Genomic DNA, 15,549 nt, shown 5'->3' on the forward strand with positions numbered 1-15,549 from the left:
CCTTTCCAGACACCTGTCATTCCAAACCAAGACAATGCAGAAAGAAAATTAGAGAGGTGAAAGCATAATAGTTGCTGGCCACTTCTTTGAAGAATATTAAAAATATTTTTTATGAATGCATTAATGGCAAAGGGGTGAAGAGGAACACCTCCATTCCTTATTGGGGGGATATGGTTACCAAAGCTGAGGAAAAGGCTGAGGTACTTAACCCCTTCTTTGCCTCAGTTTCCAACAATAAGTCAACTTGTCCTCAGGGCAAGTGTTCTCCTGAGCTGTAGATGGCACAGGCAGAAGAACAGCCCCCCTGTGATCCAGGAGGAAGCAGCTGGGGACCTGCTGAGGCACTCAGATGCTCACAGGTGTCTCTGGGAGCAGATGGGATCCATCCCAGGGGGATGAGGGAGCTGTGGATGAGTTCCCCAAGCTGCTCTCCATCATTTACCATCAGTGCTGGCTCAGCAGGGAGGTCCCAGAGCACCGGAGGTGCCAATGTGAGCCCATCCCCAAGAAGGGCTGGAAGGAGGAGCTGGGGAACTCCAGGCCTGTCAGCCTGACCTGGGTGCCCGGCAAGGTTCTGGAACAGATCACCCTGAGTGCCATCACAGGGCACCCACAGGATGGCCGAGGGATCAGAGCCAGCCAGCGTGGATTTCAATGTCTGCACTGATGGTCTGCATGAGGGGACTGAGTCCAGCATCAGCAAATCTGCAGATGACACCAAGCTGGGTGTGAGTGTGGATCTGCTGGAGGGTAGGAGGGCTCTGCAGAGGGACCTGGACAGGCTGGATCCAGGGCCCAAATCCAGCAAGGGGAGGTTGAACAAGACCAAGTGCTGGCTCCTGCACTTTGGCCACAACAACCCCTGCAGCGCTACAGGCTGGGGACAGAGGGGCTGGAGAGCGGCCAGGCAGAAAGGGACCTGGGGGCACTGATGGACAGCAGGCTGGACATGAGGCAGCAGTGTGCCCAGGTGGGCAAGAAGGCCAATGGCTCCTGGCCTGGATTAGGAATGGTGTGGCCAGCAGGAGCAGGGCAGGGATTCTTGCCCTGCACTCGGCACTGGTGAAGCCACACCTCGAGTGCTGTGTCCAGTTCTGGGTCCCCAATTTAGGAAGGCCATGGAGGGGCTGGAGCGTGTCCAGAGAAGGGCAACAAGGCTGGTGAGGGGTCTGGAACACAAGTCCTGTGAGGAGCGGCTGAGGGAGCTGGGGTTGTTTATCCTGGAAAAGAGGAGGCTCAGGGAGACAAGGTGGTGTCAGGGCTCAGGTTGGACTTGATGATCTCCAAGCTCTTTTCCAACCTTGCTGATTCTGTGATTCTCTGGAACCACCCTTGGAGCAGTTGCAGGAGGAGCCCTGGGCCTCCTCTTCAGCAGCTCCAGCAGCCCAGGTCCCTCAGCTTCTCCTGGCAGCCCCAAAGCCCATCCTGTCAGTCCTGCAGAGCCTCTGCAGCCCCTCCTCACTGCCCAGAACAGGGAGCCCCAGAGGCAGACACAGCAGCCCAGATGTGCCCCCCTGGCCTGGGGTGCCTCTGGCAAGGGAGCAGCACCAGGCACTGCAGGAGCCTGCAGACAATTCCTGCAGCACTTGTAGGATGATCCTGCTGCCCAAGGGACGTTCCCATGGTGCCAAGCCAGGAACTGCAATGGGGAGTGGGGCCAGAGAGAAAAGGGCAAACAGGGATGGGCTGTTTGCAGGGGAGGGGACAGTGATGGGCAATAGGAAGAAATCTGGATCAGGAAAGAGGAAAGAAAGCAAAGGTGAAGCCAAGGAAATGCTCAGGGCAGTTTGGGGGTGGCTGCCAGGCAGCCCTGGCTCTGAGCAACAGCGTCTGCAGTGGGACAGGAAACTCCCAGCTGATGGGAACAAACTTTCTGGCTGAGTGCAGAGGCCAGGACAAAGCTGAGTGGTTTCCCTGGTGTCCCCCAGGCCTTGCTGGCCCCAGGGGCTGATGGCATTTGTGCTCCCTCAGGTTCATGTCCCCACAGCAACAGCATGGGGGTGCTGGCCCTGCTGTGTGCAATGCAAACAGGGGCTGCTGAGCCAGTGCTGCCGTGTCTGTGCCTGCAAGGATGGGGCACCTGTGTGAGCTGGGGGAGAGGCCAGGGCTGCAGAGGGGGGATGTTGTTGGCAGCTGCATGAGGACGCTCTGGGACGCTGCCCTGGGCTGTGCAGCGCACTGGGCATGGATCAGCCCCTGCTCTGCTGCTCCTTCCCGTCTGCCCCAGGGCCCTTGCAGAGCCCCAGCCATGCTGTTTGCCCCCAGCCTGCCCACGGCCAGCCTGGGGCTGCTGACGGGGGTTTCTGTGCTGAGCATTGGCCTGGCCGTGTTCTTGAGAGAGCCTGGGCAAGGAGCCTGGAGCCCCCAGGGCCTGGGCTGAGGCGTCAGCGCTGCCCCAGCAGTGCCCATGGCCTGTCCCTGCTGCAGCCCCGGCACTGCCACCCCCAGGGCTGTGCCTGGCCCCGAGAGCACTCAGGCCCTGCAGCAACACCAGGGCCACCAGGGCAGCGGGGCAGGGCCACGGCAGCAGCACTGGCAACACCAAGTGCTGCTGCTGCTGCTGCTGCTGGGCACAGCTGCTAGGCCAGCACTGATCTGCCCCCAGCTCTGCACACAGACATTGCTGCTGCAGCTCCAGAGAAGGCAACTAAAGGAGTATATCTGGTGAAAACTCTGATGGGAGATCCTTTATTTAGTTTAAGCATGCCACTGTGAGCACAGCTCCCCACTGACACAGTCTGGGGCCACAGCAAAGGTAGAGAGAAACAAAGTGAGAAATCAGAGAAACAATGCTCTTCCTTTAGGAAGAATATTAAAAAACAAAAAGATTGGGAAATAAAAGAACCAAACCAACAGAACTATCAAAGATGCATTTTATTACAAGCGATTTGCAGAAATTGGTAATCAGTTTAATGCTTCCTAAATTGTCCACTGATCAGTCTCGACACTGCAGCCTTTAGCTCCTGATTCCTCAGGCTGTAGATGAGGGGGTTCAGGGCTGGAGGCACCACTGAGTACAGAACTGACACTGCCAGATCCAGGGATGGGGAGGAGATGGAGGGGGGCTTCAGGTAGGCAAACATAGCAGTGCTGAGGAACAGGGAGAGCACGGCCAGGTGAGGGAGGCAGGTGGAAAAGGCTTTGTGCCGTCCCTGCTGAGAGGGGATCCTTAGCACAGCCCTGAAGATCTGCACATAGGAGAAAACCATGAACACAAAACAGCCAAAAGCAAAACACAGAGAAAACACAATGAGCCCAAGTTCCCTGAGGTAGGATTTGGAGCAGGAGAGCTTGAGGATGTGTGGGATTTCACAGAAGAACTGGCCCAGGGCATTGCCATGGCACAGGGGCAGGGAAAATGTATTGGCTGTGTGCAGCAGAGCATTGAGAAAGGCACTGGCCCAGGCAGCTGCTGCCATGTGGGCACAAGCTCTGCTGCCCAGGAGGGTCCCGTAATGCAGGGGTTTGCAGATGGACACGTAGCGGTCGTAGCTCATGATGGTCAGGAGGAAAAACTCTGCTGCAATGAAAAACAAAAACAGAAAGAGCTGTGCAGCACATCCTGAGTAGGAGATGTTCCTGGTGTCCCAGAGGGAATTGTGCATGGCTTTGGGGACAGTGGTGCAGATGGAGCCCAGGTCGCTGAGGGCCAGGTTGAGCAGGAAGAAGAACATGGGCGTGTGCAGGTGGTGGCCGCAGGCTACGGCGCTGATGATGAGGCCGTTGCCCAGGAGGGCAGCCAGGGAGATGCCCAGCAAGAGGCAGAAGTGCAGGAGCTGCAGCTGCCGTGTGTCTGCCAATGCCAGCAGGAGGAAGTGCCTGATGGAGCTGCTGTTGGACATTCCTTCACTCTGGGCATAGTGGACTGTTGAAACAAGGCATTGACAAGCTCTTTGAGTCAATCCTATGGAGTTATTTTAGGAATTCCCTCAAAATTACTTCTCTACCTGTGGGGAAATCTCACTCAGCCTTATTATTTTTGAGTTTGGCTTTATCCTCCTGAGTTACTGATTCATCTTCAGCATTGCTCTCAGGCTGAACCCCAGGGAAGCCCAGAAGGAAAACAGGGCTCCCTGTGTTCCAGTGCAGTCAGAGCTGCTGGTCCCCACACAGGTGCCCTTTGCATATTTCACTTCCCTCTAATTCAGGGTGATCAAACATAAAACGAGCTTGAAAAATAAAGTGGAGTTTTTAAAGACTCCCGCTTTAAAGTCGATTTCTCTAAGTCCTTCTTTCTTTCCCAGTGCAGCTGAACATGGAGGGATGCCAAGGGTTGGTCTGGCTCTCTGCTGCCTGGAGTTGTGCCTGCTGGGAGCTGTTTCTCTCTATCCAAGCCTTGTCCCTCCCAGTGCTGCCAGAGCCCAGCCCAGCCCTGGGGGCTCAGCTCTGCCCTGCAGACCCCTCCCAGCACAGGGCACTGCCCAGGGGCATCTCCCTGGCAGCAGGGCCTTAAGGGCAGGCCAGACAAACAGAGATGCTGCAAGCCAAGGTGCTGCTGCTGCTGTGTGTAGGGAGAGGAGGCTGAGGAGGCACTTTCTGAGGGAGATCTGAGGCCCATCTGCTGATGCCCAGGGTGACAGTGCAGGAGGCTCAGGGACACAGCCAAAGCTGGCAGCCCCTTTCCCTTCCCTTTAGGAGAAAGCTGAGAGCAGCCCTGGCCATGCAGCACCATCTCCAGAGCAGGAGGAATCTGCCCTGATGGGGGTGGCTCCTTGCACCTGGAACTTCTCCCCTGCAGCGTCCATGGGGAGCTGCCAGGCAGGCTGAGAGCTGCCCCTGGCAGGTGGCACATGCCCTGGGCTGGCCAAGAGCCCTGAGGGCTGCAGGAGCTGCTCTGCAGGACAGCCCTGGGCAGCCCTGGCTGCAGCCCCAGCTTCAGCCCCTGCAGCCGTCCCTGGCAGCAGGAGCCGTCCTGCCCTGTCCCTCTGACAGTGCCCAGGGCAGCCCCGCTCTGCAGCACATCCTCCTCCTCCTCCTCCTCCTGCTCCTCCTCCTGCTCCTCCTGTGGCACAGAGAAACTGGGAGAGTCCTCCTGACACATCCCCCAGGCTCTGGGGTGTGCTGGCTTCAGGAGATCCCTCCAGGAGCACAGGGGACATTGCCCTGCACCCACACACTCACCATGCACAGGGCTGTGAAGATCTTTCCCCAACTGAAGTCTCAGCTCAATGTCTTCCCAATCCTGATTGCCTTCAGCCTGTCTCTGCCTGGCTCCTGTGCCCTCAGTGCCTGCAGGCAGAGCCCTCAGCCCTGCTGGGCTGGGAGAGGAGCTGGCCCTGGAAGAGCTGTTCCTTTAAAGCTCAGCAGCACAGACACAGCACAAGGACTTTAATGAGCCTCTTGGGGATTTGGTGTTGTTTACATCAGACTCAGTCCCTGAGAGTATCTTCAGAAAACTTCTCAAGAACTCAAAGTTAAATTTAGACTCCAAAGTTTAGGAAGTTTAATGGTTCCCACTGAGGGCCACGACTGAGCAAGTGTCCCCAGGTTCCAGGTAGAGCAGAACACTGGAGGCAGTGATGTGATTTAATAAAAATATATGGATATTGATCTAGTACTGATATCCAACTGTGAAAGACAAAGACTCTCCAACAGTTTAAAGTTAGAAAGTCTATGTTTATTGCGACGCTGGGCAGCGTGCGGGATAGCAGGGAAAAGGAGGCCATGAGGCCCCAGGCCTGCAAGGGTCACTTGTCTCCTGCTCCTGCCTCAGGCCCAGGCCCAGCAGCCATGGCCAAAGTGCTGCCCAAGTTGACTCTGGCAGGGCTGTCTTGCAGCTGCTGCCCATGCCTGTGCCCTGTGCAGCCCAGGCTGTCCTACAGTGTCCCTGCCCTGCGCCTCTGTCCCTGCAGGCTGTCGGCATCCCCCGGCTGCCCCACCTGGCTGGGCCCTTCCTTTGCTGACAGCTCTGCCTCCTGCCTGCCTCTGCCTGCCCACACAAAGCCTGGGGATGACCCAGACCCCTTCTGGGGGATGTGTTGCACCACAGTGCTGCCCTGGAAGAGAAATTCCTGTCTCCTTGTGTCTAGTCTGGGCCTCACCAGCTGCCCTTGGCATCGATTTTTTTGGTTCTCTCTGGCTGTTCTCTACTACATTAAACGCATCCACCATCTCTGAAACCACCCTTCAGTCCCTCCCAGGGCTCTCCTCTGCTGTCCTCAGTCTCCACCCCACTGAGCCAAGAGCTCCTCTGTCCCTGTACCATGCTCATGTGCTTGAGGCCATGGGTGCCTGGACAAGAAGGACGGTTCTTTTCTGCAGGGAGGAAACCACAGAGCCCCAGGGTTTTGAAGGCAGATCAGAGGCAGTCACCCAAGGCCAAGGCAAGCCAGACCTGTCTGTCCTTGCAGCTTTTGTCTGAAAGCAACCCTTGGATATTTGTGGAGTTTCGGAAGTGGAATTCCATTTCAGCCATGAGTGCTTGGACCAGAATGACAGTTCTTCTCCACAGGAAGGAAAGGGCAGAGCCCCAGTGTTGCAAAGGCTGATTAGAGGCAGCCCCAAGGAGGCCAAGGCCAGCCAGACCTGTTGGTCTTGGCAGTGTTTGTCTGGGAGCTGTCCTTGGATATAAGGAATTTTGGAGGCGGATTCCCAATTTTGGTTATGGACACCTGCATTGAAAGATGTTCTTTTCCATGAAAAGAAAAGCACACCCACCCTCCCCCCCATTGTTTTGAAGACAGATGAGAGGTGGCCCCCAACATGCCAAGGCCATCCAGAGCTGTCTGTTCTGGCAGGATTCATATGGGATAATTTGTGGATTTAATCAAATATGGAGGTAGAATCCCAGTTTCAGTCATGAACCCCTGGAGGAAAAAAGAGAGTTCTTACCCACAGGAAGAAAAGCACAGAACTCCAGGGCTAGATGAGAAGCAACCCGCAACATGCCAAGGTCAGCTGGACCAGTCAGGCCAAGCCGACCAGAACTTTCCCATGTTCTTGGATCCCTGGGGCCCTGCAGCATCACAATGGCCTCTTGGTGTCATGAGGACCCGTAGTATGACAAGAGATCTTTGTTTCCATAAGGCCCAGCAATACCACAATGGTCTCCTTGGCTCTGCAGCGGCAGAATGGCCCCTTGGTTCCATGAGGTCTTGCAGTGTCAAAATGGTTCCCTTGGTTCCATGGAAATGCACAATGGCACAATGGACCCTTGGTTCTATTGGGCTCCCCAGGATCACAATGGAGCCTTGGTTCCACAAAGCCTGGCTGTGTCACACTGGCCCCTTGCTTTCATGAGGACCTATAGTGTCACACTGGCCCCTTGGTGCCATGGGGACTCAGGGTGCCAGAATGTTCTCATTGCTTTCTCAAGTCCATGTAGTGTCACAAAGAGCTCCTTGGTTCCACAAGGCCCTGCAGAGCCCCTTGATTCAATGAGGCCTCAAAGTGCCAGAATGGTCTCCAGGATTCCAGGAGGCCCTGCAGTGTCACAAGGGCTCCTTGGTTCCATGAGGCCCTGAAGTACGGAATGGCCTCTTGATTCCATTGGGCCCCTCACTGTCACATCAGTTCACAGTTCCATGCAGCCCTGTAGTGTCACAATGGTCTCCTTGGTTCCACAGAGTCAAAATGTCCCCGTGGTCTCATGGAGCCCCACTACAATCCCCTTAATTCCATGAGGCCCTGCCGTGCCACAATGAGCCCTTGGTTAAACGAGGCCTTGCAGTGTCACAATGGCCCCTTGGTTCCAGTGGGTCCAGAAGTGTCCTAATGGTCTCCAGGGTTCCATGAGGCCCCAGAATGTCACAATGGACTTTTGGTTCCATAGGGTTCCATATGCAAACAACAGTCTCCTTGATTCCACAGTGTCATACTGAATCCTTTGTTCCATAAGGCGCCTGGCCTTCCACAGCCTCTCAGAGACCGTTTACCCCTCAGGGTCCCCAACAGCCCCTCATGGCCTCTCATGACCCCTCACAATACATCACAGTTCACAGCCCCTCATGGCCCCTCACTGCCCCTCACAGCCCCTCTCAGCCTCTCAAGGCCCCTCACAGCCCTTCACAGCCCCTCATGGCCACTCACAGCCCCAGGCCTGGGGCTCCTCCAAAAGGAGAAGGGGTCAGGCCCTGCTTGTTCTCCTTTTATTTCGGTCCCTTCACAGCCACGAGTGCAGAAAGGCTGAAATGGAGCCTTTCCCCAGCGTTTCCCTCGGGGTTAACTGCGGGCTGAAGCTCTGTGCTGGCGCTGGCCCGAGCGCCACCATCCCTGCAGCCGCCAGGCCTTTGCTGTCCCCCCGTGTCCGTTCCCTGTCCCCGAGTCCCGCCCGGCTCTGGCAGCAGCAGCAGCCGCAGCGCAGGGGGCGCCGGCCCGGCCCAGCCGGGGCTCCCAGCCAGGAGCAGCAGCAGCGCCGGCCCCTTCCCACCTGCTCCTGCCTCGGCTCCCAAGGGCTTTTTCCAGCTCAATTCTGGACTAGAGCAGCAATCACCCACACACAGCCCTGACTCCTCAGGGCCTGCCTGTGCTGCCCTGAGCCAGCCCTCAGAGGAAGAAAGGATCGGGTTCCAGCGCTGTTTTCAGCACTGTTTTACTCACCCTGAGGTGACAGCAGGAGGCTGCTGCTGCCTTTGCCTTTGGGAATCGGAGATCATGGCTGCTCTTGCCCCTCTTCTGCTTGCCAATTGAAATTTATCTGTAAAACTGCAATTGCCTTTTTCGATCAGCGCTACCCAGAGTGCTTTTGTGACAGTGAATTTTGGAATCCTTAAAATCAGAGGGTTTTGAGAAAGCTGCAAAAGGGAGACCTCAGAGACAGCAGAACTGTGATTAGAGCTAAGCGGTAGCCATAAGATTTGTCAGCAGAAAAGTTATAATAGAAGTAGAAAGTAAGGACAAATAGAACAATGGTTTTTGTATTAACACCTGGTAGAATAACTCCCTAAGCTACAGAAAAGTATATCTAGCGAGATATTAGGAAGTTCTTAGCTTGAGCTCTGTGCATTGTGTTTTAAGGCTTGAAAGCAGGTATTGTACTCAAAATAAGCAAGCATTGTTTTAACCAAAGGTACCTGTGCTTATAGTGGTTGGATGGAACTACCGTCAATATGCTTTTGCTTTGTGGGATTGGTAAAAAAACTTTTAAAGTAAGTTGTAACATTGAGTTCTTTGCTGCTGAGGACACGAGCTGCAGGCATCTTCCCATTGTCATAACCATGTAATGAGACTGATGCTGGAAAATGAACAGCTCAAGACATGTTCCTCAGCAGTCCTGTTCTGTTGGTGATTTGTACATAGCCCCCAGCCGGCAATAGGTGAACTCAGGCTTTTGGTCATAGGCATCATGATTAGCAGATCTTGAAATGCTCTCAAGTCCCTGAGCACAAAGTCAAGGAGAATTAAAGCAGCCACACAGGCCACATTTGCAGTGCTCAAACACAGCCCTGCTGCTGCTGCTGCTGCTGAAATAGAATCAACTGACAGAGGCCATCACAGAAATTGCCTCTCAAGTGTTAAATCAAATGAAAAAATCCACCAGGAGGAAGAAAAATCAGAACTTCTTGACTCCCTCCATTGTTTCTTCCGAGCAGCAGCAGCAAATGGAGATGCCCAGAGGTATTTCCAGCTGCTGCTGGTCCCAGCTGGAGCCCAGCCTGCTGCCCAGGCCCAGCGGGAAGCTGAGCCCAGCCCGGGCAGCTCCCGCAGTGTTGGGAGCTCAGTGCACGCAGGCCCAGGCCCAGAGCCCCGGGCACGGCCGCCCATTGCGGGGCAGCGGCGCAGACGGAATGTCCTGCGGCCCAAACCTCCTGCTCCTGCCACACAGCGCCAGCGCTCTCCCCCTCCTCCTCCTCCTCTCCCAGCACGGCACAAATTCCAGCTCCGAGGAGGCTGCCCCAGAGAGGGCTCAGGCTCCTGCCTCAGCCTCAGTGTCCCTGCACAGGAACAGGGCATCTTTCAGACACTTCCACAAGCTCAGGGTTCCCATTGCATGGGGAAACTGGGATGAAAATGGCCTTGTTAGGAAGGACAAAAGCGGAGGGAATGAATTGGAAATTATTAGGAAAAATGATCCTTTGTACAGGCAAAGCTCACTAAGTCATTCCCTGCATTTCTCCTTTTCACATTCTTTCAGTCATCTCCTCAGAGGTCCAGCTTGTTCTGGTGCCTTTCATGAACTGATTGTACTCTTGATTTATATCAATGCATGAGATGTAGAAGCATCTGAACTGAACACTGAAACAAACTCCCTCTGTCAGCCCATTTTCATGTTCTACATCACTTTCAAGATGTCCATGGGGATGTTGGAATGATTATCACACAGCTCTCCATTTCTGGCTGCAGGCTCTGGAGATTCTTTCTCTGCATTCAGTCAGGCTTGCATTCCCTAACAATTCCTGGGAGCCTGTCATGTTTTCTTAGGGTAGAACAGTAACAATGAAAACCTCACCAATGGCACAAGTGGCCAGCCCACAAGGAAAAGAAAGAACAAGCTGTAAAGTTCTTCAAACATTTGTCCTGCTTTGCTGCAGGAGTCGTGCTGCACGCATGGTGTGGAAAGCCAAGAGAAGCTGTTGCTGGTGGCACATCTTGTGACAGAAGCTGCACCTGGTTCTCCAGGAAAGCTTCTTGGAAAGAGCAAACAGGACTGTGGACAAGATTCTAGAAGAACTGAAAGAGCTTTTAAGAAATGAAATGAAAACAGAAAGAAACAGACCAAGATGTTTTACTGTATTTATTTTTATGCTCTCAATTTCCATGTTGCACTAAGTCTCTATCCCATTAATTCCAAATGGATCTCACCTCTAAGATCCATGACTTGGCATGTTTAAGACACTGTCAAAAGCCATGAGCTCCATCCAGTTTGCCTTCCCGTTTGGTTTTTTTTTTTTTTTTTGGAAAGCAATGCTGGAGAGATAAGTGCAGTGCTTGGTTCAGGTACAAATTCTGCATTCAGGGAATGCGCTCCGATAGTGTTTGACCCTCAGCAGGGACAATGCACAGCAGAGACCGAGGGGATTCCTGTGCCGCTGTGCAGGAGTCCAGACTCTGGGTCTTGGCTGAACTCGGCCAAGTTCCCGTGTTTGGACAGGCTCAGGGGCTGCCCCCGGGGAGCGCGGGGCTCGGCGCGGGGGCGAGCGGGCAGCGGACAAACAGACACGAGGACAAACGGCCCCAGAGCTTCAGTTGCAGCGGCAGCGAAAGCAGCGAAAGAAGCGACGTTGTTGACTCCCTCTCGCTTCGCCTCTCCCGCAGTCCTGCACCCTGTCCCGCTCTCCCTTTTCCAGTGTCCCCTCCTCTCCCAGTCTCTCTCTCTCCCCATGCCCGTCCGGGCCATGCCCCCGGACCCAGGCGGGGCTGCCCCGTGCCCGGCCCCGGGCGTCCCGCCGCGGTCTCGCCTCCGGCCAGCTCTGGCTGTGCTGGCGGTGGCGCTGCTGGGCGGGCATCAGTGCCTGGGGCTGGGGCGGCATCGCCTCCCTTTGGCTCCACCTGGCCCCAGCCCGGCCCCGGCCCCGTCCCCAGCTCCTCCCAGGGCCCGCGGAGAACACAGGCGGCGCGGCTGCTCCCGCCGCCTCCGCTGCGGCTTGCCCGGCCCGAGCTCCGCTGCTCGGCAGCGCGGCCGCCGGCCCCGAGCCGCTGCTGTCCCGTTCCCGGGAGCGAACGCCTGGGCATGGCCGGCCCGGGGCACTTGAGGGGCGCTCGGGGGCCCTTGCTGGCCCCGGGCCGAGCGCTGACAGCCGCGTCCCGCCGGCAGGGAAGGCGTAGCAGGGTCTGAAGGAGCAGGACAGGCTGGGCTCGCTGCCGGGGCCCGGCGGCTTCGGCAGCGTCTTCGCGGCCACGCGGCTCTCGGATGGCGCCCCAGTGAGCGGCGGGGCCGGCGGCGGCCGCAGGAGGAGGGGGCGGACGAGGAGGAGGACGGAGGATGGGGCTGGGTAGCGCAGGCGGCGAGCTGAGCCCGCTGCTGCCCTTGGCTTGCAGGTGGCCATCAAAAGGGTGCCACGGAAGCGCGTCCGGCACTGGGGCGAGCTGGTGAGTGAGCGGGGCCAGCGGCAGCAGCCGGGCCGTGCCGGGCGGGGATGAGCTGAGCCCCGGCACGGTGGAAGCCGCCAGGATGCCCCGAGGGAGAGGGGGCGTGGGGCCAGCGCAGGGCACAGAGCATCCTGGGCTGGCTGAGGGCTCCCCGAGCCCCGGCACGGCATCAGCCCCACTGAGGGCATCGTGCTCCTCCCGCAGCCCGACGGCACCAGCGCACCCCTGGAGATCGTGCTGCTGGCCAAGGTGTCCACTGGCTTCCCTGGTGTGGTCCAGCTGCTGGAGTGCCTTGAGCTCCCCAACGACATCTTGATGGTGCTGGAGCACCCAGACCGGTGTCAGGACCAGCAGCATTTCATTGGGGCACAGGGGTTCCTGCCCGAGGAGGTGGCGCGGGAGCTGTTCCGCCAGGTGCTGGAGGCCGTGCGGCACTGCACCAGCTGCGGGGTCCTGCACGGGGACATCAAACCAGAGAACATCCTGCTTGACCTGCACATCGTGCAGGCCAAATTGATTGACTTTGGCTGTGGCACCTACCTGCAAGAGACAGCCTACACTCACTTTGCAGGTGAGCCCATGCAGGGGTGTGCTCCTGGTCCTGGCATCTCATGGCCCAACATTTCACAGCCCAAGCTGGGTGTGGCAGCAGGGATTCTCTCTCTTGCTGCCCTTCATGGCACTGAGTCTTCAGCTGAGTTGCTTTTGAGCAGGGCTGAGTAGGGAACCAGCTTCCAACCCTGCTGGCAGCTTTTGCCAGCCACTCTGCCCGGAACTGGGGCTGGGGTAGCCAGCCCAATAAAACACCCGTGGGTAAAGGTAGCAGAGAGGGGGAAGCGGAACCTGTGCCCCAGCCAGTTTGGTGTTCAGGTGAGAAAGGGCTTGGACTGCTCCACTCACCTGGTCTGTTTTGGGTTGATAATGTTTTTTGGGGCAATGCAGGCAGGGATAATGATGTCATGGTATTTCACCAGCACTGAGTGGGTTCTTCCTTATTATGGTCGGGCCTTGCCAGGGTTTCCACTGCCCTCTTCCAACACCAGTGGCTTCTTTCCCAACCCCAAGTCTATACACAAGTCCCAGGTGCTGGTGAGAGGGCAGTGGTCACCCTGTGTGCCATTGGGGCAGCCCCCGCACGCCCAGGGATGCTGGGGCCAGGCTCTGGGAGCAGCAGCATCCCCCTGCTGAACTCCATCTGTATTCCATAGGAACACGGTCATACAGCCCCCCGGAATGGAGCCACTTTGGCTGGTACTATGGCAAGCCAGCTACCATCTGGTCCCTGGGCATCCTGCTGCAGCAGATGGTCTGTGGGGAGCACCCTTTCAGGAGGGGCCAGAACATCAGCTGGGACCATCAGCTCTCGCTGCCACAAGGGCTCTCTCAAGGTGGATCCTCATCTCTGGCCATGGGGGGAATCCCAGTGCTGGGAGCCAGCAGCGGGCTCGTGGGCATCCCGCTCTGGCAGCTGCTGAGGAGGTGGCACATGTCCTGCTCTCCTGCTCTCCTCCAAAACAGGGTATTGATAAGGAAGTTTAGGCCCAGCTCTGAGCATATCCAGCACAGCCTGGGCTGAAGCTTCAGCTCCTCTGTCTCCTGTGGCACACCAGCCCAGTGCCCTGTGCGGGGAGCCCCAGCCCCAGAGCACAGCACACAACAGTGCAGTCCGGGCTGCAGCAGCTGCCCTGCAGCCCTGGCTTGGCTGTCTGTGGCAAGGGAATGCTCCCTGTGTCCAGCTGTCCCTGCAGGATGGCCCCAGGGCAGAGCCCAGCCGGGCTCCCACTGCAGCCCCTGGAGCTTGGGGCAGACAGTGCTCCCAGAGCTGAGGTTCCTGGGGAGCACCCGGAGCTGTGCCTTGCACTCTGTTGCCGTGTGTCACAGTGCAGGCTGGCTCGTGCTGTGTGACTGTACCAGCCCTGGTTTGACTGCCAGGGGCCTCACCCAGTCACATCTCTCCCAGGGCTGCAGCATTTCACTGGGCAGAATGTGACAAGGCATAGAGATCAGAGCAATGAAAATATCCAGACTGGATTTTTCAAAGGCCCTTTAGAAGGAAGGGCTTGAGAATAAACGCTCTCTGTTTGCCACATGAACATCGGGGTGAGTGCTCTCTCTGTCTCCAACCCACTCCCCCTCGAGCCAAAGTTACAGACACCCACTCCCTCACACATCCCCCTCTTGCCTTCCCACTGCCGTGTCCTGTCAGGGCTTCCCAGGCCCTCATCCCTTCATGGCCCCAGCCCCTCAGGGGCTGCCCCAGCCCGGCCAAGCTGCCCGGCAGCAGCGCTGCAGCCCCACAGCAGCTCCAGAGGAGCCCCATCCAGAGGCAGCCGGGAGCCCTCAGCAATCCAGCCAGCAGCACACGGGCAGGAGGACACAGAGGGCGCTTCCTGCCTGGCACAGGGCTTGTGGCCATCTCCAGGCACCGCTCTCACAGGGATCCCCGCAGCTCCGGGCCCTGCCCAGCCGCTCTGTCACCAACACAAAGGCTTCCACAGAACCACCAAAGGCCAAGGGGCTTCTGGCCATTTTGCCTGCAACACTCCACGCCTGGGCAGCTGGCTGAGCCCAGGCACCCTTGTCCCCCTCTTCCCCTAAGCCCTGCAGAGCCTGGGTAGCAAAAGAAAGCTCCTGGGAGTCTGTGTATTCTAACAAACTCTATATTCATATACTAAAGAAAAACCAAAAGGAAGAAAAGAACAATCTGAAAGAAATGGAAAATTCCCGCTGCCTCAGGTGGTCCCAGCAGACAGAGCCTCTGGCATCAGCTCTCTGCAGAGCTGCAGCAGCGCAGCCAGCCGAGCCCTGAGAGACCAGGCCGAGTCCTCCATGCCCTGTGGAGCTGATCTTGCAGCCTCTGGAAGACGGAATATGGCTCACTCTGCAGTGCCTGGAGGACATACAATGTTTCAAATGCCACGTCTGACACGGCACTGCTGGTGTCCTCTGTCAGGTGTTGAAGGGCTGAAAGACAGAGGGACAGAGCTGTAATAAGTAGCAATACGTTCGTTTATTAATAAATCAATAGCTAATTAATTATACAATATCAAAGCAATAACTAAATAGCTAATACCGCTTGATTCTTAAATGTGTAGCCACATTTGGTTGCTTGGCTTGCAGGAATCGTATAGTGCTTTGGGAATTCCATGGTAAAGAAAAGTTCACCTAGAGCTCACAGAAGAGAGCTGTAAGAACTATCCCTAAACTCACAGGAATTGCTTAGGCTTGCAGGAATCGTATAGTGTTCTGAAAATTCCACTGTATAGATATGCCTTATAAAGAAAAGTTCACTCAGTGGTTAAAAGAGGAAGACTTGGAGCCTTCATCCCATGACCACCAGAAGGCAGAAAAAGACCCCCTAGCAACTGAACGAGCAAGCGCAAAAGACAGACCACATCATCCCTCGACCCGGGAGAAGAAGGCAATAAAAGGTGAACCTTGGGGATAGGAACGGTGCGAGCCTAGAGGAGCGGAGACTCCCGGCCACCCAGTGCTGAACTTTGCTTATTCTCAATTGCATAATAATAAATATAATTATATGATCCTTAACTCCAGTGGACTCATTTATCACAATTTGTTGCC

General features: G+C 56.4%; 1 protein-coding gene across 1 annotated transcript; it reads right to left on the reverse strand.

Moving 5' to 3' along the window:
* Positions 1-2,909: 2,909 nt before the first annotated feature.
* Positions 2,910-3,842, reverse strand: LOC143696318 (olfactory receptor 14A16-like). Its single transcript, XM_077192438.1, has one exon. It carries the CDS (start codon positions 3,840-3,842, stop codon positions 2,910-2,912), a length of 933 nt encoding a protein of 310 aa, XP_077048553.1.
* Between the last annotated feature and the right edge of the window lie 11,707 nt (positions 3,843-15,549).

This window comes from Agelaius phoeniceus, chromosome 33, assembly GCF_051311805.1.
Source record: "Agelaius phoeniceus isolate bAgePho1 chromosome 33, bAgePho1.hap1, whole genome shotgun sequence".
NCBI classification, from domain to species: Eukaryota; Metazoa; Chordata; class Aves; order Passeriformes; family Icteridae; genus Agelaius; species Agelaius phoeniceus.

Excerpts from the sequence above, each read along its gene's own strand:
- LOC143696318 (XM_077192438.1), bottom strand. The coding sequence starts at position 3,842 with ATGTCCAACAGCAGCTCCATCAGGCACTTCCTCCTGCTGGCATTGGCA.